We start from the raw sequence: 25,034 nt of genomic DNA, 5'->3' as shown, positions 1-25,034 counted from the left end.
CAGAGACGATTACTGTGTAATTAAACCTTATTTCTGGACTCTCCAGCGCATAATTACTTTGTGAATGTAACCATCATGTAAAAGCTACCAAAATAATTTTTTGCATTTATAGTCTAGCAGTCATTTCCATGGGCTTGTGTCAGATATAGCCATCAGGCAGTGCAAAAGAACTGTCATTTTTAATAAGAGGCAAAATATTAAATGAAACAGTATGCTTATTACAAAAAAATTAGGCTTTCAAGAGTCCTTTATGTTATTTGCATAATTTATTCATCCCCCCCTCCCCACACACACACCAAAAGCTTTAGGCAATTTCCCTCACATTTAAATAGATTGCACATTTAAGGCTACTTAAGGAAAATTATCACTTTGCATATTTTAATTGTTATGAAGGAAGTGATTTGAGAGAGGTCCGTGGCTCATCCTCTCGAGCCATGTGGTTGCTGGGCTGTCTGATTCGGCTGCTCAGCGCTGCAGCACCAAAGATAACCCCGGAGTTCACACACATCCACTTCAGTTTCATCAGAATGCAAATGAACCACTGAACACTGGGACAAGTGGATCTTTGATATTTACAAAATAGCCACTAATAACTTGAGTGTAATTTGTTTGACACAACTTTATTCCCCTCTTATCAGCATTGAGTTTCTTTCCTCATCAAATGCTCTGGTTTAAAAAGAAAAATGATGGAGGGGGGGGACAAAAGAGCAGAAGGCAAAATGTCTGTTCAAATGTCTGATAAAAGGAGGTAGGTGAGATATACTGCACAGTATATGTCAAAAATGAAAACAAAAGGTTATTTAAAACAAAATAAAAAAAGAGTGTCTACCAACATGTGAATGTGTAAACGGATCAATAATGATTGAAAGAAACCATTCATCTGATGAATGGCAACATTGGAGGTACAGCAGCAGATGAACAGGAAACTATATTTGCTAACCAGGTGCTAGTGTTGCATCAGACAGGGGAATGGCTCGAGAAGCACAGTGGGTGACAAACAGGAGAAAGAAACAGACCATTATTTAGGTTGATTAAGTTGTGAAAAAATTGCGGTGGAAAATAATATTGACATTTTTTAAAATACTCAATTATTACTACTATAATTACTATTCGTACAGAAGAATTAACAAGCAATTGCCTAGCTACAGTATGGAGGACATTGGTCTGATCCTAAATGTTTATTGTAGCAATATTGACACTTACCCATTTCAAGATAGGCAAAGTGGGAGATTCCACATTGACTTAGTTTAGCACAGTTGCCCAAGGAAAATGTGTAGCCAATAGGTTGTGACTTAACATAGAGAATGATGCATTATAAACGGGATGATCGTTTTCTCCCCAATAAAGATCTGCAGTAGCACTGTGAGTACAGAAGCATATGGGTTCTATGTTGTCAAATTGGAAGCTCATCTTCAAAACTTTCTTGAACACAAAAGACAATCATGGTGGTCAACAGAACAGGTAGGTAGCAATAATTTCCCACATCATCTAGGTTAGGGATGATTCACTTTGATCGGTGTGGGGCCGCAGTACCCACATCCATACCCACGTATGTAATCAGAGCTGGCCCTAGCCTTTTTGTCTCCCCAAAATTCTACACATTTTGCCATGGGGTGGAGAAAAGGTTTAGCAATTTTCTAACACATTTTAAATTTATTTTTACAAATGCACTAATTTTTCAATGGGGCGGGAAAGAAAATTGAGCAGTTTTACAGCTAGTTTCCTGCAATTCCACACATTTTGCCATAAGGTGGAGAGAAATGTTCAACGTTTTTAATATGATATCTGAGTGAGAGTGATTAACAAAATCAATGGGGAGATTCCCCGATAGCTGGCTAGACTAACTTGCATATAAAAAATACATGTTTTAGCCGACATGGGCTAATTGAGTGACACTCATTGACTGACATAACAAGAGAAAAACTGCTGAAGCGCAACCACATTTGGAAAGGGCACCTTGTGTATTCTAGTATTCTGACTCTCAAGAGTTAAGTTGAGACCCCGACGATTAAAACCCCCAAAAATGAAGGAAGAAATGATCTGCGGGCTGCCAGTTGCCCATCCCTGATCTAGGTTATTCAGTAACATTTCACACATATTTACTACCACAATAGACCATACAACTGTCGGTAAAAGTTTGAATTCAGACTTTTATTTGAGGTATGCTTGTTCTCTCTGTCCATAATTAGTACTAAAGACATAAATTGCAAATGTCAACACACGGAAACAGCTAATACACATATTTAGCTTTTTTTTCTGCTTTTGATAATCGCCATTGTTCTGATTTGTTCCAGGTTTGTTTCCTGTATAAATGGAGGAAAATCCGGTTGAAATGCGTCCATTAGCGCGGCTTGTTTTCATGTGCCCACTGCAGAAAAAAAGAGACACAGCATTACAAATGAAACAGCACGGGGCACACTTTTTTCCCTTAATGTTAATTGTACAGCAGCTTCCTACGCACATACCATCAACTATATAATGATACCATCAACAACAAAAAAAATACATAGAAAATCGACGCATAAATGTGCAATTTACATAAAGAGAAATAGTGGCAGTGTGGAGCTACGAACCGAGGGGTGTGATTGTATAATCCCTCTCCTTTCCTGTGATCATAACATTTTAACGACTGAAAAACAACACATTTGGTTAATGGAAGGATTACAATTACACAGTCGATGCAATTTTCTATTAAGACACAGAAACCTTGAAAATAAATAGAGACGAATTGCCTCAAGAGAGCGCCGCGTGTTGTGCATTGTATGGGTGTTATACAATGAGTAACTGACGTTTCCAAATGTCATGTCTCTTGACTAACATTATCAATGTCAGAACTGAAATTGTCAACACACACCGCGAACATGGACACGTCCGCACATCTAATCAATCGAGTCTAACCAATGAGAGAGTGGAGACAAAAGAAAACACATTTGGTTTCCAGAAAAAAAAACATCTTTATTCAATATTTTATGTTTTTTTTTTTTTTGTACTGTACCTTGGAATAGATGAAAATACATTGACGTTTACTGTAGGTATGGCAATACATACACACATATAAACATGTACTGTACTGTAATGTGGTGCATTTTAATATGTATATATCAATAGCAAATGTACATTGAGTACACATATGTGCAAGTTTATTTCCTGTACATATGTATGAAATGTATAAATTTGTAATTTCACATATCTAAATATGTTAACCCAACACACTTACACATTGAATTGTAAGTGCACACAAAGACACATTAACATGCGCACTACAACAGTTCACAAAATATTAAAGCAAAGTACATTCTAGTTTAAAAACGGAATTTGCATTGGAGACCCTAGAGAAAGACCTATACAGCCCACAATATACTTGCAGAAATGTGGCATTATGAGTGCCTATATATCCCATAGAAGTCAGTATCTCATGTATGCATCAGCGTCAACTTCACACTCACTAATGTGTCTTCTCAGTTCTGCTGATAATACTGTTCTGGTGTAAGGACTGTCTTTCGGAGGTAAAGCTGTTCATTTTTTGGTCCATTTTTTTTCTTTTAGCGTTTTGTTGTTGTTGTTGTTGTTGCCGTCGTTGTTTTTGTTTCTTTATTTTTGTACAAATGCATGACATTCAAAAAAAGACAGAACGTAAGTACTACATGTACAATATGTAGCAATGAGGTAGAAATGGTTATAAAGAACAAACGTTTAAATAGGATAACGGATAAGAACGACATAAAGATGAAGCCGACGTCTAGAGCAGCTCGGGAAACAAAAACCCACCCAGAGGGACAAGTGATACAGGCTGGAAAGCAACATTCAAGTGATTAACGTTGTCAGACGTGAAGGAGAATAGATGTGCTTATCAACCTTTTCGTAGCCAGTTCGTTGTACTTAAAGGCCTATCCTTTACATTGTTGCCCTCCAAACGAAATGACTTTGAGAAACTCTATTTGTTTGGATGTTAGTGAAGTTTTTCTTCTCATCCCTTAGTTTTTCCTGTTCTACTGCTCCTATAATTAGTGTAATGTAGTGTATTGTAATGTATAAATAACTTGTTGAACAGCTCGTTTCAATATGTTTAATTGCTTTGCCTTAAATTCATGAATAAACATGCCCTATTGGCATAAGCAAAATTGCTTAACTCGCTATTAAAGTAAGTAATTGCCAGTTTCAGTTTAAATATCTTATGTCAAAATAAAACTGTTGATTTCACTTTGGCTTCAAGTGGAGACTTGACAACAAATTGTTGTATGACAAAACAAAGCTTCAAAAGTGCATTTGGTTAACTACACTTTCACTTTAGGGGACTTTCATCCCATCTATCTATGGCAATAAAAGCCATATAGCAAAATAGGATACAAAGAACAAATGAAATACATGTTGGGGCCCTTCATCAACGTAGGTGCTTTGTTGAAGTGTTGTTTCTTGTGCAGCCGTTATTCTTTATAATTGTGTAACTGAAAAAGCAGCTGTTGCCAGCTTAACGTTTGTCATAAGACTACACTAGAACAGGAAACAGTCATAGACAGCCAGTGATTCTACAGCCTCCTGTTGCCCAGTAAGTGCCGCCATTGGAGGTGAACAATATATATATGTTGTCATTGTAAACACAATAAGCTGCGTAAGAGTGAAAACAATTTAAGACGTATGTAAATATAAGACGTATGAGACACAAATTGGGAAAATATCACGTTGGAATGCGGGTGAACTAAAACGCAGTGCAGTTGCGCTGTACTGATAATACTTTCAGTGGTACTGTAGGACATCCCTTTCAATGCACTCGTGCGTTCTGACAGTTTTCATACTGCTATAGCGGGGGGGGGAGGGACAAAAAACAAAAGCAAGGCTTTTTCATGCATTCATCAGGCCTTGTGTCTCCATTGCCCCTTTTCTGGCACATTACTGAACACTGATAGTTAGTAACAACATAGCTTTGCTGTAAGAAAGGACCCTAGAACAAGGGCTTAAAGATAGGGCTAACGGCCACACGTCTCCAGACCCCTTTTCAAGACCACCCTGCTCATGTTCCGAGAAATGAATACTCCATGTACATAGGTGTCTATGAATGGGGACGACACTGGCGTAACACTAACTTAAGCTGATTTTGTTGTCAGCAAGGCAGCTTTTTTGTTCCCACAAAAGGCTTCATAGTTTAATGAGCGAAATAGGCTCTGTCATCTTGCCATACCCTCAGATTCTGCTTTCAGAGAAAACGAATAAACTGGAGGTAGAAAACATAATCCTTCGTTTTCATTCGTGATAAAATAGCAGCGGGATGGAATGAAATACCTTGGGGGAAACGGTCTTTTTCAACCTCATGAGGCTCGTTTTCAGCCTTAACACGTTTCTCCGCAAGTGGCCGGACAGTTTTATCTGCAGATGAGATACAAATTTAAGCTGCTGATAATATTCGACAAAATACATATGCTATGCTTTCTCCTACAGATGGGGTTTAGCAAAAACGTACATCCTAAAATGTGTTCTCTTAATGTACTGTGGCCGGTCGATGAAGGCCGGTCGAATGTGTTGTAGTAGATAAAAGAATCGTCATTCCTCCATCTTTGCCACATATCAAATAAAACTATATTCACAATAGGATTCTTCACTTGGGAAATTGCAAAGAAAAACACGACACTTCTCCTTTTGTCTTCCAAATACTCCAGAATCACTCTGGTACATTCAATGTCATACTCATTTTTAGCCTTTCGAGGTACCGTAAACCCTCCATTTTTGATAATGCAAATTCAAAACGCAAGCCAAATGTTTAGTGCTTTGAAACAATCTTTGAGGTACTGTACATATCACAATCACTTTCCTGAGTTTTCATAAAGAGAGAACATCAAAATAAATGATGTCTATAAATTAGGGTTCAGATTACCAGTAACACATGTACTTTCTACTGTCCACAGAGAGCGCAAAACAGACACAGTTGAGGAATACTGTTTCAATGGAAAAAAGCAATTTTGTAGTTTTTGTCTCATATTAAAGCTTTTTATATTAGCACATGCCATCAATGTAGATTGTGAGGCGAAGAGATAATATTAGAAAATAAAAGAGCACCACTTCAGGCACTTGATAGCAACTAAATCTCCAGAACAGCAAACTGATATATACACACACAGGGGTTCCATCCTGTTAAAGTCTACCCACTTGCACCTTGGTAGGCGATGCTTGGCCTCATCCGTTTCAAGCATCAAAATAATATTTCTCTATGTGTTGTGTGCAGATTGCCAGCCGTTGTGTAAAGCATGCCTCTGCTTCTCTAAGGCCTACCTTTACGCCATTACTGTACTGCAGGTGTTAAAGTCACCACGACCTGTATTATTCTCTTGTCCACTTCCTGTTTACTGAGAATTCTAAATGGTATCCTTCTGAAAGGGGTTTCCTTCCCGCGTGTTCGAATGCTTCAGTTTCATTGACTGCAACCAAACATTTTATTCCATTCGGTGTATGTGTCCAGTTCTTTTTGTGATATGTTGGACTGGAATTTGCTAAATACATTGTCAAAGTCTTGGTAAGAGACTGGTCTCATTTGGCTGGGATGGATGGCTGAGAGGTCAGAAGCTGGGATGCCATGTATCGGTCCTACTACTGCCTCATGGCACAGCCGAGCCACGTCCAGTCCCGAAAAGCCCTCCGTCCGCTGGACCAGCAGTGACAACTCTTTGTCACTGAGGCAATAGTTGTGCTGTGAGAGCAGTTGGCTGATTATCTGGTGTCGTGCTGTGCTGTCAGGTAGGGGGATGAGAAGCCGTTTGGTGAAGTACCTCCTCAGGGACTCTTGGATCTCCTCAGGCTTGCTGGAGGAGCAGACCACCAGGACGTGGTCCTCGGCTGAGGTCAGCACACTGTCCAGCTGCATGAGGAGCTCGCTCTTGATCCTATTCACTGGGCTCTCCTCGCTGAGCTGGGCCGAAAGCAGCATGTCCACCTCACTGATGAACACCACTGAGGGCTGGCGACACCTGGCTACCAGGAAGGAGGCCTGGACAATCTTCTCTCCCTCTCCCAGCCACTTGGTCACCAGGGCTGAGCCACTGAGCCGCAGGAAGGCAGCCCCCAGCTGGCTGGCCATGCAGCGGCCCAGCAGTGTTCTGCCTGTTCCCTGAGGTCCGAAGAGAAGGAGGCTCCGAGGTAATGTGGCAAGTCCACTGAACATGTCTGGCCTCAAAATGGGCCACAGAATCTCTTCTTTGATGGCTGCTTTGGCCAGCTCCAGACCTGCAATGTCATTCCAGTCTACTGGGGGACCGGGCTGAAGGATCTCTGTGGTGACCAACTCCACGAGGTTGGCATCACTGTTCTTCAGCTGCTCCTCTGCAGTGTGGCTGGATGAGGTAGCGCTGCCAATGTCCGACCCTGCTATGGAATGGGAGAGGAGCTGTCTATGCTCTTCACTGTGCTCATTCATTATGGGGGTTCCAAACTTTCCAAAGGACTCGCCCGATCTCAGGCCTCCCACAGAGCTTTTGGTTGATCCATAGGAGGGAGGGGTTAATGCCCGGCCAGACTGACTGCAACATTTTCTTTGCTGATCTGAGGATATTGGCTGCTTCGTGTGCTTAAATGCTAAAGATGACGGATCAGCATTCCTGTCAAATCCATTCCCTCTGCTTGAGTCTGAGATGCTGTTGTCTGGTATTCTGTACATAGGGCTTTGTGAGGAGCGCTGTTGGTTGTAGTTGAAATTACTATAGTTGGAGTCCATATCTCCATGCCCCGTCATGTAGAAAGCTTTTCTTTTCAATGAGTTGGCTGAGCTGCCATTCAAAGGTGTTGGTGCAATTGGTGCATGGTTATGGGACTGGTAGGTATAGCCAGGGAGTGTAGAGGGGGGTAGGGGCGTGGGAGCTGCGATGCCTGATGGCAGATAGGCAGAGGGAGGTGGGGCTCCCCCAGGGCTATAGCTAGGGGCAACAGCTGTCTGTGGGGGATATCCTGTCGGAGGATAATTGTAGTTGGAGAGGTTGGGAGACCCCGCGTTGTAGCTGGGCACTAGAGTAGGGGGAGGTGGTGGGGGTGGGGGCGGGGTTGTAGGAGACCAGCATTGTGCAATGGAGAGGGGAGGCCTGAGGCGGTCTGCCCGCTGTAACTAGAGTGCAGGTAGGAGCCATTGTAGCCCGTAGCGTATTCCTGAGAGGACAGACCAGAGTGTAGACTGGTGGCTGTGTGACTCCCACAGTTACTGCTGGAATAGCTGGGCTCGGTCAGGCTGCTGGCCCCCCTTGGGGTGCTACCTATGCTGGCCGACACGTCTGTTGGGGGAAGGGCAGCTGTCATTCCAGATTTGCTCACAGATAAAACATCTGGAGCGCAGTTCATTGGGTAAATCCCCTCCTGCCAGGACTCACTCTCTGACTTACGTCCATTCAGGAGTCCAGGAGTGCCATCGGAATAGGAGCAGAGCAGCGCTCGCTCACTCGGACCCTCTAAAATCCCAGAGTACTTCTCTGCGTATTTCTTCAGCAGGTTGGAGGCGGTGAGTGCAGAGATGTCGTCGTTGGCCCAGGCGTACTGATAGGTGCGCTGCAGGTGCCCCCGGTAGGCCTCCACTTTGTGTGCAGGAGAGCGTGTGGTGGAGGAGATATCAAAGTGCTGCTCGGCCCACTGTGCATGCTCTGGGGTCCACTGCATCTTTAGGCCTAAACACCAGACAGAAAGAGAGACGGGTCAAAAAATACCATCAGATAGTAGTTGCTATTTATTGTGAGTTTTCTTGCGTTGTCAGTATGTTGTGTCTAGAAGTTGGTACATTTAACGTGGTGGAAAAGTTGCCTTTGTAGCAATGAATGAACTGACAAATATATCCCAAATCCCAATACCATTATACAACTAACTTCCTCTACTGTAAAATAGGCACTGCTGAGCAATTACATCATGGGCAGTGTGTGGATTTGGGACCCAACACCTGGTTAGCACAGTATAATGCACCCTGCACAGAACCGAATGACATAGACATTGCAGGTCAGTCTATAATCCAACTCTCATCTAAGGCATTCCGAGACAGTTTCAAATCTGCTTCGAGGAGTGCAGCAAAGCAATCTCCCAGGCAGCGCTCTGTTGCTTTCATCACACAAACCCCACTGCCCGGCATGAATTACAACGGCCTTGTGTCTGCCTACTGCTTCCCAGTCTACATGGTGAGAGAGAAAAAAACATGCTGTACTTGTCTTTCTCGCTTCCCAGACCATCTTTTTTCATTGCCTCCGGGGCTCAAAAGGCACCGTCGAGTTTAGTCCTAAACTCAATTTGCAAACACAAGCTGTTACGTATGCTGTCATTTTAGACTCAGCATGGGATTATCAAAGACAGATATACCTAAGAAAGAAACAGATCATTGTGTTTACAGTATTAAAAGAAACACGGATACACAGCCATACACACACACACACACACACACACACACACACACACACACACACACACACACACACACACACACACACACACACACACACACACACACACACACACACACACACACACACACACACACACACACACACACACACACACACACACACACACGCACACATGCACACATTGCTTCATCAAAGCTAATCCGACTCGAAACTCCATTAGTAAACCCAGAATCACATTGCAAAACCACCCATTCCTGCTGCATTGATCCACCACTTAGCCAGCCACACGTGCATCAGCATCCTATGAAATTGCCCAGTAGCCATCCCTACCCAAGGCTTTAGGAAACCGACACAGAGCTTCCAGCGGCGCATTACAGCGCAGTGTTTGTCTTAGTAAACAGGCGAGAATGTGGATTCCCCCATGACTCCCTCCCAGCCGCTTGCCCAGCCGCCGTACCAGGCACCAGGAGCTAATTAGCAGGATGATGCTGCGCTAATTGTGTTAATTTACAAGGTTTTAGTCAAAAGAGATCCATGCTATGGCTCACATGGCTGTCAGCCATCCAGGCTAATGATTAAGAAAAGGACAAGGCGGGGAGAAAAATCCCTGTCAGACTAGCTGAAACTCTATTCACAGGCAACACAACCTATAAAACAAGACACTGATCTGAGAGACACGACAAGTCAGTAGCATTCGAAACAGAGAAGAGTACACGGGGCTTTCGGGAAAGTATTCACACCCCTTGACTTTTCTCACATTTTGTTGTGTTACAGCCTGAATTTAAAATGGGTTAAATTGAGATTTTTGGTCACTCGCCTACAAACAATACCCCATTGTGTCAAAGTGAAATGCTGTTTTTCAAAAAGTTACAAATGAATTCAAAATGTAAAGCTGAAATGTCTTAAGTCAGTAAGTATTCAACCCTTTTGTAATGGTAAGTTGCATGGACTCACTCTGTGTGGAATAATAGTGTTTAACATACACATAATTGTAAGGTCTATCAGTCGAGCAGTGAATTTCAAACACAGATTCAACCACAAAGACAAGGGAGGTTTTCAAATGACTCGCAAGGAAGGGCACCTATGGGTCAAAAATAAAAAGCGGACATTAAATATCCCTTTGAGGATAGTGAAGTTATTAATTACACTTCGGATGGTGTATCAATACACCCAGTCACTGCAAAGATACATGTCCTTCCTAACTCAGTTGCCGGAGAGGAAGGAAACAGCTCAGGGATTTCACAATGAGGCCAATGGTGACTTTAAAACAGTTAGAGTTCAATGGTTGTTATAGGAGAAAACTGAGGATGGATCAACAATACTAACCTAATTGACAGAGAGAAAAAAGGAAGCCTGTACAGAATACAATATTCCAAAACATGCGTCCTGTTTGCAACAAGGCACTAAAGTAACACTGCAGAAAATGTGTCAAAGCAATTCACTTTTTTTCCTGAATAGAAAATGCTATTTTTGGGGCAAATCCAGTGGTGGAATAAGTACCTAATTGTCATACCTGAGTAAAAGTATAGATACCTCAATAGAAAGTTACTCAAGTAAAAGTGGAAGTCACACAGTAAAATACAACTTGAGTAAAAGTCTAAAAGTATTTGGTTCTAAATATGTATCAAAGGTAAAGAAAGGTAAGTCCGTCAGATCAGAGGCAGTAGGGATGACCAGGGATGTTCTCTTGATAAGTGCGTGAATTGGACACTTTTCCTGTCCTGTATAGCATTCCAAATGTAACAAGTACTTCTGGGTGTCATGGAAAATGTAGGGAGTAAAAAGTACAATATTTTCTAAAGGAATGTAGTGAAGTAAAAGTAAAAGTTGCCCAAAATATAAATGAGTAAACTACAGATACTCCAAAAAATACATCTGCTCTCTCCATGACATAGACTGACCAGGTGAATCCAGGTGACACCTATGATCCCTTATTGATGTCACTTGAGACAATTGCGACATGGGTTGTCCACGTGTGCCATTGAGAGGGTGAACGGCCAAGACAAAATATTGAAGTGCCTTTGAACGAGGTCTGATAGTAGGTGCCAAGCTAGAACTTATTACCGTACAACTGCAAAGCTGCTGGGTTTTTCACGCTCAACAGTTCCATGTGTATCAAGAATGGTCCGCAACCCAAAGGACATCCAGCCGATGACACAACTTTCGGGAAAGACTGGAGTCAGCATGGGCAAGCATCCCTGTGGAACGCTTTCGACACCTTGCAGAGTCCATGTCCCAATACGTTGAGGCTGTTCTGATGGCAAAAGGGGGTTCAACTCAATATTAGGAAGGTGTTCCTAATGTTTTGTGCACTCAGTGCTGTTGGTGTTCCAGGGGACTGTTTGTATTGTAGCTGTCTTGGGAATTCAAAAAGTTACTTTCACTGATGTCAGTACCTTTAGACCTTTAGATATTTCTAGCATTACTCATCCTTTATGTTCTAGGTTATTAGGCCTCTTTAGTAGTACTCTTGATGCATGTGGGTGGTGAGGCTGCAATACAAAAAAGTAAGATATTTCAAGTGGGACATTTTTTTCTGGAACAACACATTCAAGTGTATAAGGGCCTCAAACAATATTCCGGCTCTGATTTCAACGGCTTTTGTTACATTATCAGTACACTTAACAATATAAAGTTATGGTTTTGCATAAGCAAATACATTGGATAGAATACATATTTGGGCACCAGAGACAGTCTTCAACAATTGTTGTCACATTTAACATACATCAATACAGTGGTGTAAGATACTTAAGTAAAAATACTTGAAAGTACTACTTACAGTTGAAGTCGGAAGTTTTTATGTTGGAGTCATTAAATCTCGTTTTTCAACCACTCCACAGATTTCTTGTTAACAAACTATGGTTTTGGCAAGTTGGTTAGTTCATCTACTTTGTGCGTGACACAAGTCATTTTTACAACAATTGTTTAACAGATTATTTCAATTATAATTCACTGTATCACAATTCCAGTGGGTCAGAAGTTTACATACACTAAGTTGACTGCGCCTTTAAACAGCTTGGAAAATGCCAGAAAATGATGTCATGGGTTTGGAAGCTTCTGATAGGCTAATTGACATAATTTGAGTCAATTGGAGGTGTATCTGTGGATGTATTTCAAGGCCTACCTTCAAACTCAGTGCCTCTTTGCTTGACATCATAGGAAAATCAAAAGACATCAGCCAAGACCTCAGAAAATATATTTGTAGACCTTTACAAGCCTGTTTAATCCTTGGGAGCAATTTCCAAATGCCTGAAGGTACCACGTTCATCTGTACAAACAATAGTACGCAAGTATAAACACCATGGGACCACACAGCCGTCTTACTGCTGAGGAAGGAGACGTGTTCTGTCTCCAAGAGATGAACGTACTTTGGTGCGAAAAGTGCAAATCAATCCAAGAACAACAGCAAAGGACCTTGTGAAGATGCTGGAGGAAACAGGTACAAAAGTATCTATATCCACAGTAAAACGAGTCCTATATCGACATAACCTGAAAGGCCGCTCAGCAAGGAAGAAGCCATTGAGCCAAAACCGCCATAGAAAAGCCAGACTATGGTTTGCAACTGCACATGGGGACAAAGATCATACTTTTTGGAATAATGTCCTCTGGTCTGATGAAACAAAAATAGAACTGTTTGGCCATAATGACCATCATTATCTTTGGAGGAAAATGGGGGAGGATTGCAAGTCGGAGAACACCATCTCAACTGTGAAACACAGGGGTGGCAGCATCATGTAGTGGGGGTGCTTTGCTGCAGGAGGGACTGGTGCACTTCACAAAACAGATGGCATGCTGAGGAAGGAAAATTATGTGGATATATTGAAGCAACATCTCAAGACATCAGTCAGGAAGATAAAGCTTGGTTGCAAATGGGTCTTCCAAATGGACAATGACCCCAAGCATACCTCCAAAGTTGTGGCAAAATGGCTTAAGGACAACAAAGCCAAGGTATTGGAGTGGCCATCACAAAGCCCTGACCTCAATCCTATAGAACATTAGTGGGCAGAGTTGGAAAAGGTGTGTACGAGCAAGGAGGTCTACAAACCTGACTCAGTTACACCAGCTCTGTCAGGAGGAATGGGCCAAAATTCACCCAATTTATTGTGGGAAGCTTGTGGAAGGCTACTCGAAACGGTAAACAATTTCAAGGCAATGCTACCCAATACTAATTAAATGTATTAAACTTCTGACCCACTGGGAAAGTGATGAAAGAAATAAAAGCTGAAATAAATCATTCTCCCTACTATTATTCCGACATTTAACATTCTTAAAACAAAGTGGCGATCCTAACTGACCTAAAACAGGGAATTTTTACTAGGATTTAATGTCAGGAATTGTGAAAAACTGAGTTTAAATGTACTTGGCTAAGGTGTATGTAAACTTCCGACTTCAACTGTAAGTAGTTTTTTGGGGTATCTGTACTTTACAATTTACATATTTTCTAACTTCACTACATTCCTAAAGAAGATGTCATTTTTACTCCATACATTGTCCCTGACACCCAAAAGTACCCAAAAGTTACATTTTGAATGCTTAGCAGAACAGGAAAATGTTCGAATTCCCAGACTTATCAAGAGAACATCCCTGGTCATCCCTACTGCCGCTGATCTGACGGACTTACGAAACACATGCTCCGTTTGTAAATGATGTCTAAGTGTTCGTATGCCCCTGGCGATCTGTAAACCCCAAAAAACAAGACAATGATGAGGTCTGGTTTGCTTAATATAAGGAATATGAAATGATTCATACTTGTACTTTTACTTTCGATACGTAAGTATATTTTAGCAATGACATTTACATTTGATACCTAAGTATATACAAAACCAAATACTTAAAGACTTTTACTCAAGTTGAATTCTACTGGGTGACTTTCACTTTTACTTGAGTCATTTCCTATTAAGGCATCTTTACTTTTACTATGAAAATGGGGTACTTTTTCCACCACTGTATCATTGTCAATATCACCATTGTACAAATAACTGTACATAGTGCAGAAATATATTCTTTCCTTGAAATACTCTTTAAAATCCAAGAGGCGCTCCTTGCAAAAGTTTTCATATCAGATCCCTTCACATAAGTTGCTTAATGAAATGGAAAGCCAGCAAAAAAGCCAAATGATTTAAATACAGCGAGTAAGTGAACATCTACTGAACTGTTGATGAGGGCGGAGAGCCATCCCTCTCTCTGTAGAAAGGGACAGAACACTTCACTTTGAAACGTGGGTGACAAACTAGAAACAAACTTGGTTCGGTTAGAAAATTGTATCATTGCCTAGTAATGACTTTCAGTCAGGGCATATGAGGACACTTGAAAGACTTCAATCTGAACCAATAACCACATGAAATGTGATTACACACATCATGGGAGACATTAGCATGGACAACTGTGTTTTATTTACCTAGGCAAGTCAGTTAATTAAGAACAAATTCTTAGTTACAACGGCAGCCAACCAGGGAAGAGTGGGCTAACTGCCTTGTTCAGGGGCATAACCACAGATTTTTTACATTGTCAGCTCGGGGATTCGATCCAGCAACCTTTCGGTTAGTAAATTAACATTCCCAGGTTCATGCCTGATGTTGTTTTAGCCCATGGACATACAGTATAATTTACATTTGCATAATGAGTTTCTACGTGCACATTGCGTTAGAACACCATCCATTATCCCGTCTTTAAAGAAATACAAATACAACAACATCCACTGCTTCCTTTCTCTGTCTTGCAATTGGTATAATTATTGACTGTTTCCGTTAGTGGAATGTTTTCAGACAGCCTGAGGGCTTAACGTTAAGCTCAAATTCCACTGATTAGCAACTCACAAAACTCTTTGTTTTAGCAGTCTCCTCTGTTGGTCAAATTTCAAGATGGCACCCTCCAAATCTCTTTGTCCCTAGTGACGGTTACATATGATGAATTTTGTATTGAATCTGACACTCGTAATGCTAATAAAAGACATCACGAAGGACAAAGCATTGATATTGCATGATGTTTAATTTCTGCTACTGTGATCATCTCCGATGAAACAGAGACACTGACCTTTTTGAGAACTATTAATCTTGGTAGCCTTGGCCATTTTTTAAGCAAACAGGACTGGATCTCCGCTTTGTCCATCCAATTTCCCAGTGCGCAAATTGGACTGCCGCTTGCACAATTCTCTATTCATTACTGGGCTGCTGAAAGGAAGCACAGAGGTGGCAGAGCGTTTTTTATTTTCCTTTTTTTTTGTGTGCGAGTTGTGTGTGTATGTGCGTAGGTGTGTGCGTGCGTGTGTGCCTGTGTGTGTGTGTGTGTGTGTGTGTGTGTGTGTGTGTGTGTGTGTGTGTGTGTGTGTGTGTGAGAGAGAGAGAGTGAGAGAGAGAGAGAGAGAGAAAAAGGGAGATGGGAGAATGAGAGAGAGAGGGCAATGCCTTCTAGGAGGTTCCCAAGCATAAAGAGCTGGACTCCTCTCCCTAGCTCTTTTGGGGTGGGGGAGGGCTGAGGTAACAGCTAGCTGTCGTAATTGAAACGTGGCCTAATCAGACTCATTAACATTTCCAGCAATTTGCACCACCAAAGATGCTTATTAGGTAACTGTGTTTAATAAGCCGCCCTTTAGAAAACTAACTGTAATGAGCTCTTTAAAGTCAGACTTGAGCGTGATTATGCACTGGAAGTGTTTTGCAGGGCTGAAGCAGACTGGTACATTTAGTCGTGTACAATGTCATAATTAAGCTGCACAAACTCTGCACTCCGCAGCACACAATATATAGTCACAGCTGAGGCAGTAGACACGCTGAAAAAAATATTTTATAATTACTGATCATTACAGCCCTGGGATTTTCATCTGTGGATGTAAACATAATTACGAGAGCTTTTGCTTTTATATTGCAAACACAGACCACTCGATATGACAAGCGTGCAAAATACTGTCGACAGACATTAATTACATGTATAAATAAAAACAAGCTCATTCATATTCAAATTCACTCGAGCTATTTTGAAGGGAGAGAGAATTCTAACGCAATATGTAGTAATAATCGGTATTGGCAACCGAAGCCCATTCATCTCACATGTAAAGCTAAGAACATCTAAACTCAATTTAGTGGTCCATGTGGCAGTAATTCCGACGAATCTTTAGACCGCAGGGCACCATTTAACCCCTCATTTAGTAAAGATATGCCTTCCTCAGTCCCTGTCTTTTTCATGGTTTCAACCCATCCACTTCTAACCCAGACTGCAACGCCAATGAATTTGACAGAGGAGAGTTTGCAATGTGCTCTGTCCGTTGCTGGTGCGGAGCATTTTCTGCTATCTGATGATTCAAATGAACCGTACGCTCATAACAACTAATAAACCTTTCAGGATTCAAAAGTGCAACAAACTGACTTTGTCACCTTATCTCCAGGGTATGGTCATCTAATTAAATGTTCAAACCACGATTAATCAAGTAATTACCTTTGAATATGGTCAGAGACAGCAGTCAACATCATAGTGGTGTTGTGGTTAATTGTGGTTACTTTCGCACCGATTAAGTGAATGGAAGCTAGCTAACAGACTCCAGACGACTCCAAGGCAATCAGGATATGAGTGTAAATCTACAGTGCACTTATCCTTATTACATTAATGTAGTTAGCCTGTCAATCAAACAGTCAATTTCCTGTGACAAGGCCACTCTTTGTAATCACAGTAATATTCATGATGCCATTCTCAGAGACACAGAGGCAGGCCCGTTGTCACAGAGCTGTAATCATTTCAATCTAGTAAACACAGATTATTCCTTTCAAAGCAGCCGGCTCCTTCAGTGATACAATGTGCCTGTTCCCTTTCCCTGGAAGCAAAAGCACTCTTACCTCCGACAATATATCCCCGAGGGAATAGAGGCGAGTGTCTCACTGTGGCATTTACCCTGCTACACGTGGGCCTGCTACACTATACAGTAAATGCAAACAGGTTTCCAAGTCTCCGGATATACTTCCGTTGTATCCGACTTGTATCCAACTGCTTTTGTTTACACCCAGGCTGCCATCAGGCACAGGTGCTTATTTTCGGCGGATTGCGTTAGATGGACGACACAGGGACTTGTTGTACAGTGCTTCGGGATACGGAAATATGGGATATTACATCAATTCTGCAAAACAAATTGTCATTGTCTGTGGTTTAATTGAAATGGGTTGCCGGACAACAATGGCACCGTGGATTATTTAAGAGAGTTGATATAGCCAAACAATGAATTGTATACCTTTTATACCAGGTGGAGACGGAAGAATGAAGTCATAAACTCAGGAGAGAAAATAGAAATGTCTAGGCTTGAATTATTATTGTGGAAATGAATCTCTCTTCAAAACAACAGATCCAGTCAGTTTTTTCCCCCCACTGACATTAAATAGAGAAAAATAAAATGCCTTTCACCTCCTGCTTGGTCATTTATCAGATCAAATGTGCTAATTATTGAGCCAACAACCAAGACACAATGCACATTATATTGTAGTAACTATAAATCATTGCAAACGGTATGTTCTGATATTAAGAGGCTGGTAAGTACAATGGAGGCATCATGTTTCAAGATCACATGGCCGCAGGAGTGTAATGACTATCCATTATCTTATAATGGTTGCAATAATCATTTTCAAGTGACTTATTTCAAGGTTGGTCTAGTAGAGGCTTGGGACCAAGAGGCTCCATAATTACTATCTAAAGGTCTTTACCAGATTCCAGAAGTCCCAAAGTGAGTCATTTTTCACAGCAAATTTGGAACACGGAAAGACATACTGTACATGTAAACTCAACTAACACAATCACCTATTGAAAATATAAATAAAATATAACCAGATCAATGCAGATCAATGAAAACCAGCAAACTGAGACTCCCAACCAAAAAAAGGGCAGTTTAAGATCTAACAGAAACCCATGCGGGCGCGCGCACGCACACGTTACACAGTCCTTTTGGCTTGACTGAAAACTATAGCCGCATCATAATAATTGAAACGGCTTCATGTCAAAATGTTCCATTTTCTGCAGCCTGACTTGGGGCGGTTCTTAAAAGTATCATGAGCACAAAGCAGCCTAATCCTGTGGGTAGAGACAACAGACACTGCTAGATGTCTGGAAGCTCGCTCTCCCTCTCCCTCTCCCTCTCTCTCTCTCTCGGACAAAAACAAGGAAACACATGCATGTATTGCGCCAATCTCCATCTCTATTCAACTCTTCTACCGTTGCATTCTCATTGGCCGATGATTGTCTTCTTTTTTTTTTTTTTTTGGAACAAAGCTTCTTATTTCCACACTTTATATGCATGCCCATAAAGTACTGCACACATTTCAACCTCAACATCAAATGCTATACAGAAATGCTGAAGCACAGCAATGAATCATCATCATTATGCAAATCCCTACACATAATACCTCTTGTCCTGTTTTATCTGCCTGTGTAGATTGTTATAATAATTCATTTGAGTGAAACTTGCACAGGGAGCCATGTGATTCTATCCACAATGGCAATCGAGTATGCCCTTAAATTAGACAATATTGTAAAGTAATTTACACAAACAAGTAAAAAGCATGTGTTAGATTTCTACTGAAAGTTGAACACATCAAAACTAGAACATCAAACTATCTCCTCTGAACATTGCAGGGCAGAACCCAACCGTATTTCAACACAAGTGTATGCTTGTTGTCGCATCATGACTGGACTCTATGGAGCTATAGCGCGGACTCTCAAACTCACAGATCAGTCGATACCTTTAATAAACACACGTATCAACACATTTTCATATTGTCGAAAAAAAAGTTTACTCCTCATTCCCAAGATCAGAATACTTTCTTCACGTATACCACAATTCTATGATTATATAACATGTTCAGTTTACTTTTATACCGAGCCATTGATATATTAGTGTCCCCGACTGAGTAAGAAAACAACTTGAGCAACTCTCTATCCTTGGATACTATTGGGGATTCTCAGGAGAAACTTATCTCGGCTGACATCTGAACTACAGAGAGTATAATAATAACGCATTGATCTGTCATTTGTAAACAAACTCACCGGAGCTTAGAGGCATCAGATGGGTTGTTCAAATGGTATGAGAGCAGAGGATGGTTCAATGTGCCAAACGTGAACAGTACTTCTACTCTGAATTGTGCAATGACGATTAGTTTCAATGTATAGGGTTTTGAAAGAAACAAGTGTCTCTCGTATTTGCCATGTTCTGATTAACCGTAATACAAAATCATGGGGTTGAAAGTGTTTCTGAGCTGTCATTGTTCTGTCCAAGCGATGCTCATTAAACCATGACTATTGAGGCCAAGAGACACGCAAGGCAACCTATTCCATTTTACAAGTCTTAAGTACAGTTAAATCCTCAGACATGCAAATCAACAGCCCTCAACACAGACACTGAGATCAATCCAATGTTCTTGTATGGAAAATAATACAATTAGGCTTACAGTATGATACAATTCAAATGGCGAAGCTGAAGAATGATAGAATACTAGTTATTGTTTCAAATGTGCTCTGCTTAACCGTAGAGAATATACCCCCCCCCCAAAAAAAAATGTAAGCAGGGGTTTTGCAAGTCCCCGCATAACTCTGTTCAAGGATGGGTACTCCATCCCTCCCCAGGGATCTCTTACACACTTCAAAAGAGAGGAGCTGTGGACGGCGACCTTGCTACACTAAGGCTCATTGACCAAAATCTACACTCTCACCGACGTCCCCATTCCCAGTCCCAAAAGTCCTGTCCCCATAAGGATGTCTTCAATAAAGAGAAGGAAAAAAATGAGTAGGAGGAAAGTATTCTGGGTTGTTTAACACGTCTATCACTTATCAGATTTGTACCGCATCTCAGCAGTTTAATGACACGAGGAGCCGGTCATTTGATTCACAAACCAATAGGCCGGCCCCATTGGAAATGAACAAATTTCCTTGTTCACTGGTCCGATTCACTACTGTGATTACTTCACACTTCCGCCCACTAGACTTTACAGCGGACTAAAACTGCTAATAATCTGATTCCTGCCAACGCAATGTTGATGTAAAACACCAATCTGCAGGAAAGAGTGTATGGATTTTTGTTTACAAGGCGCTGGGTCGACAATGATAGGTTTGACCACCACCATCCACAGACATCGACACTGCTCTGTTTCAAGGCCCCTGACTAACTCTACCGTAAGCCTAGGACGACAGGTAAAGGAAATGGGCCAGAAAGGTCTTGGCAGACTAACAAACTACTCATCTACTTGTGCTATTCAAACAGTCAACTTTAAAAAGAATAATAATAATGAAGCTCTTCCCCAGTGTCCATATACAGTGCCTTCAGAAAGTATTCATACCCCTTGACTTATTCAACTTTTTGTTGCGTTACAAAGTGGGATTAAAATGGATTTAATTGTTACTTTTGTCAACAAACTACACAAAATACTCTGTAATGTCAAAGTGGGGGAAAAATTCTAACATTTGAAATATAAAACACTAATATATCGTGATTAGATAAGTATTCAACCCCCTGAGCCATTACATTACAGTCTTTCTGGGTAAGTCTCTAAGAGCTTTCTACACCTGGATTGTGCAACATTTGACCATTATTCTTTTCAAAATTCATCAAGCTCTGTCAAATTGGTTGTTGAGCATTGCGAAACAACCGTTTGCATGTCTTGCCATAGATTTTCAAGCAGATTTAAGTTAAAACTGTATCTCGGCCACTCAGGAACATTCACTGGCTTCTTGGTAAGAAACTCCAGTGTAGATTTAGGCTTGTGTTTCAGGTTATTGTCCTGCAGAACGATGAATTAATCTCCCAGTGTCTGGTGGAAAGTAGACTGAATCAGCTTTTCCTCTAATGTTTTTCCTGTGCTTAGTTACCTTCATTAAAGTTATTTTTTTATCCTGAAAAACTCCCCAGTCTTTATCGATTTCAAGCATACCCATAACATGATACAGCCACCACTATGCTTGAAAATATGGAGAATGGTACTCAATAATGGATTGGATTGGATTTGCTCCAAACATAACACTTTGTATGCAGGACAAAAAGTGAATTGCTTTGCCACATTTTTTGCAGTATTAGTTTAGTGCATTGTGAAAACAGGATGCATGTTTTGGATATCTTAATTCTGTACAGGCTTCCTGTCATTTAGGTTAGTATTGTGGAGTAACTTCAATGTTGTTGATCCATCCTCAGTTTTCTCCGATCACATCCATTAAACCCTGTAAATATTTTAAAGTCACCATACCATTGGCCTCATGGTGAAATACCTGAGCTGTTTCCTTCCTCTCCGGCAACTGAGTTAGGAAGGACACTTGCATCCAAAGTGTAATTAATAACTTCACCATGCTCAAAGGGATATTCAATGTCTGCTTATTTTTATCCATCTACCAATAGGTGCCCTTCTTTGAGAGGCATTGGAAAACCTCCCGGGCCTATGTGGTTGAATCTGTGTTTGAAATTCACTGCTCGACTGTGGGGTACAGAGATGAGGTAGTCATTCAGAAATCATCTTAAACATTAGTATTGCACACAGAGTGAGTCGATGCAACTTATTATGTGACTTGTTAAGCAAATTTGACTCCTGAACTTATTTGGCCTTGCCATAACAAAGGGGTTGAATACGTATTGACTCAAGACATTTCAGCTTTTCATTCTTAATGAATTTCTAAAAAATTTGAAAAACATGATTCCGCTTTGACATTATGGGGTATTGGGTGTAGGCCAGTGACAAGAAATCAAAATTGTATCCATTTTTAAATTAAAACTGTAACACAACAAAAATGTAGAAAAAGTCAAGGGGTGTGAATACTTTCTGAAGGCTATTGTGACAGACATTTCATCAGTGGATGTCTACATTTCAGGACGTCTCCTCGCTCTAGGGCCAGCCTGGGGTGTGCGAGTTCTCTGCTAGGTGCTCTGCAAACACAAACACACTCTGGAGACTAAAGCAACAACCCCTGGTCAGCATCTCCCTTTCTCTGTGCTGCACAACTCCATCCACACTGTGAGGAACAAAACATTGCTAACTCACCTGTCCTCTACTAGGGGAATAGTTTTTTCGTTGTTCTCCCGAAAGTGAACTCAGCTCTTCCGCAAAGGCATCCACGTAGTTTAAGAACGCGGGAATAGATCCTATCTTCTACGAGGGGAAAATAAATCCAACATAACCAGGCCCACGAACGGTACAACTCGGCACAGTTCACTTGTAGGGGGAGTCACTTCTATCAAACTCATGCAGAAATGACAGAAGGTGCATATATCAAGAGGCCTTTGTACAGACACTGATAGAGACAGGACAGCAATAAAAGTAACAATATAATGGTTGTCTTTCACACAAAAGACGAAGAGGCCATTGTTTTATTCAATTACCTTCTATCTGTAGAACAATTACAGTTTTCAATAGACGACTAATTGAAACTGTTTGATTAAACGAACCAAGAAAGGAACTGTGTCTGTCGCCGTAACTAACTTTCCCTGAAGCATTCTACTGTATGGTCACTATCGACTGCCGGTGTGGAGGAAGGTCATTTCTCCAACACAAGCCAGACAAAAGGTGAAATGAGACAACTGAAGCAATCTTAGGTCAATATGAAATAGAAATCTCTCAGCTACACTGTAATAAAGTTACTGAAGTGAAGTAGGGAAACTATAAAGGGGAACTTTTACAAGGAGAGAGCTGTCTGGGAGATTGGTTCGCCCACCGGCTCACACTGCCCAGTAAGTGCTCTGTGGCGAGGGCAGTACAGTTACACTTCCATAGAATCTGATTACTACATGTTCTATGTATCACTCAGTTCACAGTTGTTGTTTTTTTGAAACCTCCTATCATTTACGTAATTTTCAATCTGCTCTGGTGTAATATTGTGGATATAGTTAAAGCCCTATCGCCGAGAATACATCACGGCTATTCAGTGGAGAGACAATGAAATTAAAAGTGAAAAGTTTCTAACAAAGCCAGTCAGAAGTTTCATGGAGAAATCATCATAGCCTCAGTAAGTCTTGGCAGTCCCATTGTGCTGGATGGTCCTTAGGACTTCCTGATTCAGACCCAATCTATTTATCTGTGTATGAGTTCTCACTGCCTGGATTCAGCTGTCATCTCAGTATTGATTGGCAACCCGAGACAAAAGACATCTCTAAACTAATGCAATTGAGAAGACAAAAGCTGAGTTGAGCAAAGGGGAGACAACAAGCAGCTTGCAGACTGACAAACATGCAGCGATAAGCGGTATAAACAACATTTGACTTGAACGGGGCACACTGTGTGCCTCCCTTGGAACTAAATGTCGGGCCAAAAATGAATGATGCACTTCAGGGCTGTTCCTCTTCCATGACTTGTCATCGCTAGAACGCTACATTAATCAAGTGGCCAATCAATACAAATTGGGGTGTTTTTTTTGCCAAAAGCTTTCTGAAAAATCTCAAGAGAATCCAGAATATTGTAGAATTGATAGTATTATCTCAGGAAAGAATGGGGGATCCTTTCAACCATGGAACTGGGATCTCTGCCCACTGGGCACAGACGTCTTTTCAACATCTAGTTTTGATTTGCATTTGGGTGAGTTGTCAACCAACGTGAATTCGACGTGAAATCAACAAACAAACAACATATCATTGCATATAGGTTCAAAGTTGATTGAAAAAAATGACAAAATGCCCTTTAAGTTGATGACTTTATCAAATCCAATCAGTTTTCCACATGAATTCAACATTATCACATTGATTTTTGGGTTAAAATGCAGTGGGAACAATGTTGTTTCAACCTGTTTTTACCCAGTGGGTGAGTTACTGTAACAGGAACCAGAGGGGCATCAACACACTAGCGTAGTACACATTTACAATACGCTTCACTGGTTAACATTGGTCATTGGTCAGCCTAATGGGCAGAAATGGAGGCCATTGGCAGTAAACTGCTGATTGGGTTGCTGGTGGTCACTGGTGGTGGATGGAGCATTGACATGGTGTCTAGTGAGGCCCAGTGCAAACCAGTGTGGGCGGTGCTGATGACAGGGAGGGGGCGGCCCGGCTAAGAGGACAGTGATTTTGAGGAAATGAGCCAAGAAGCCCAGTAGAATGAATTATTCCAAAACATTCCTTTACAAATTGTGAAATGACTGAGGCGAAAGATAATTTCTAACATCCCTGCATTTGGGCTTTAAGCAGACATGGTGCAGGGAATGATGGTCACCGGTGATAATTAAAAGACAAGGCAGTTGTAAAACAGATGTCTTTCTAATGTCTTATTTAACCCATTAGATATATATTGTTCCACCACACCAGAATGACCTGTTCTGATCACTACTTAAATTACAATACAAAGTGCAACAAAGAACAACGATATTCCATTAAGTAGACGCTGATGTACAATTTTTTTTAACGCAGTTTAAATAACGATTGAATCAGAATGTGCCGCATTTGCATGTTCCGCTTTCTCCCAATTAAAATCGAATTAATTAGACACAATTCTATTAAGAAACAAATCCCAATCGATATACACAACCTAGGGTCACCCACCCATTGCTCAAATGTGAATTGTCTCTTTGAATGGTGTGGAACTAAAAATAGCACAATAGCAGACTTTGGGCTTAAAATAAATAGGTTGGCATGGGTATGCTCTAAGGTGCAGGATCTCATCAGAGCTGATGGATTTCCCCCCACCGGCAGACACAGACAGTAACATCAGATGTTTCGCTCATGCAGTAAAGACACATGGCCCCCGAGTCTAA

The 25,034-nt window shown here is 41.1% G+C and overlaps 1 protein-coding gene across 1 annotated transcript in view; it reads right to left on the bottom strand.

Annotated features, from left to right (window-relative positions):
* Positions 1-2,635: 2,635 nt before the first annotated feature.
* LOC118367109 (fidgetin-like) overlaps positions 2,636-25,034 on the bottom strand; it is a 36,047-nt gene continuing 13,648 nt past the window's right edge. The window contains 2 exon segments of the mRNA XM_052493833.1: positions 2,636-8,017; positions 8,020-8,630. Coding sequence (XP_052349793.1) covers positions 6,401-8,017; positions 8,020-8,630 — 2,228 coding nt within the window. The 3' untranslated portion in view covers positions 2,636-6,400.

The sequence above is a fragment of the Oncorhynchus keta genome, chromosome 34 (assembly GCF_023373465.1).
Source record: "Oncorhynchus keta strain PuntledgeMale-10-30-2019 chromosome 34, Oket_V2, whole genome shotgun sequence".
NCBI classification, from domain to species: Eukaryota; Metazoa; Chordata; class Actinopteri; order Salmoniformes; family Salmonidae; genus Oncorhynchus; species Oncorhynchus keta.
This window is presented reverse-complemented; position numbering and strand designations above follow the sequence as displayed.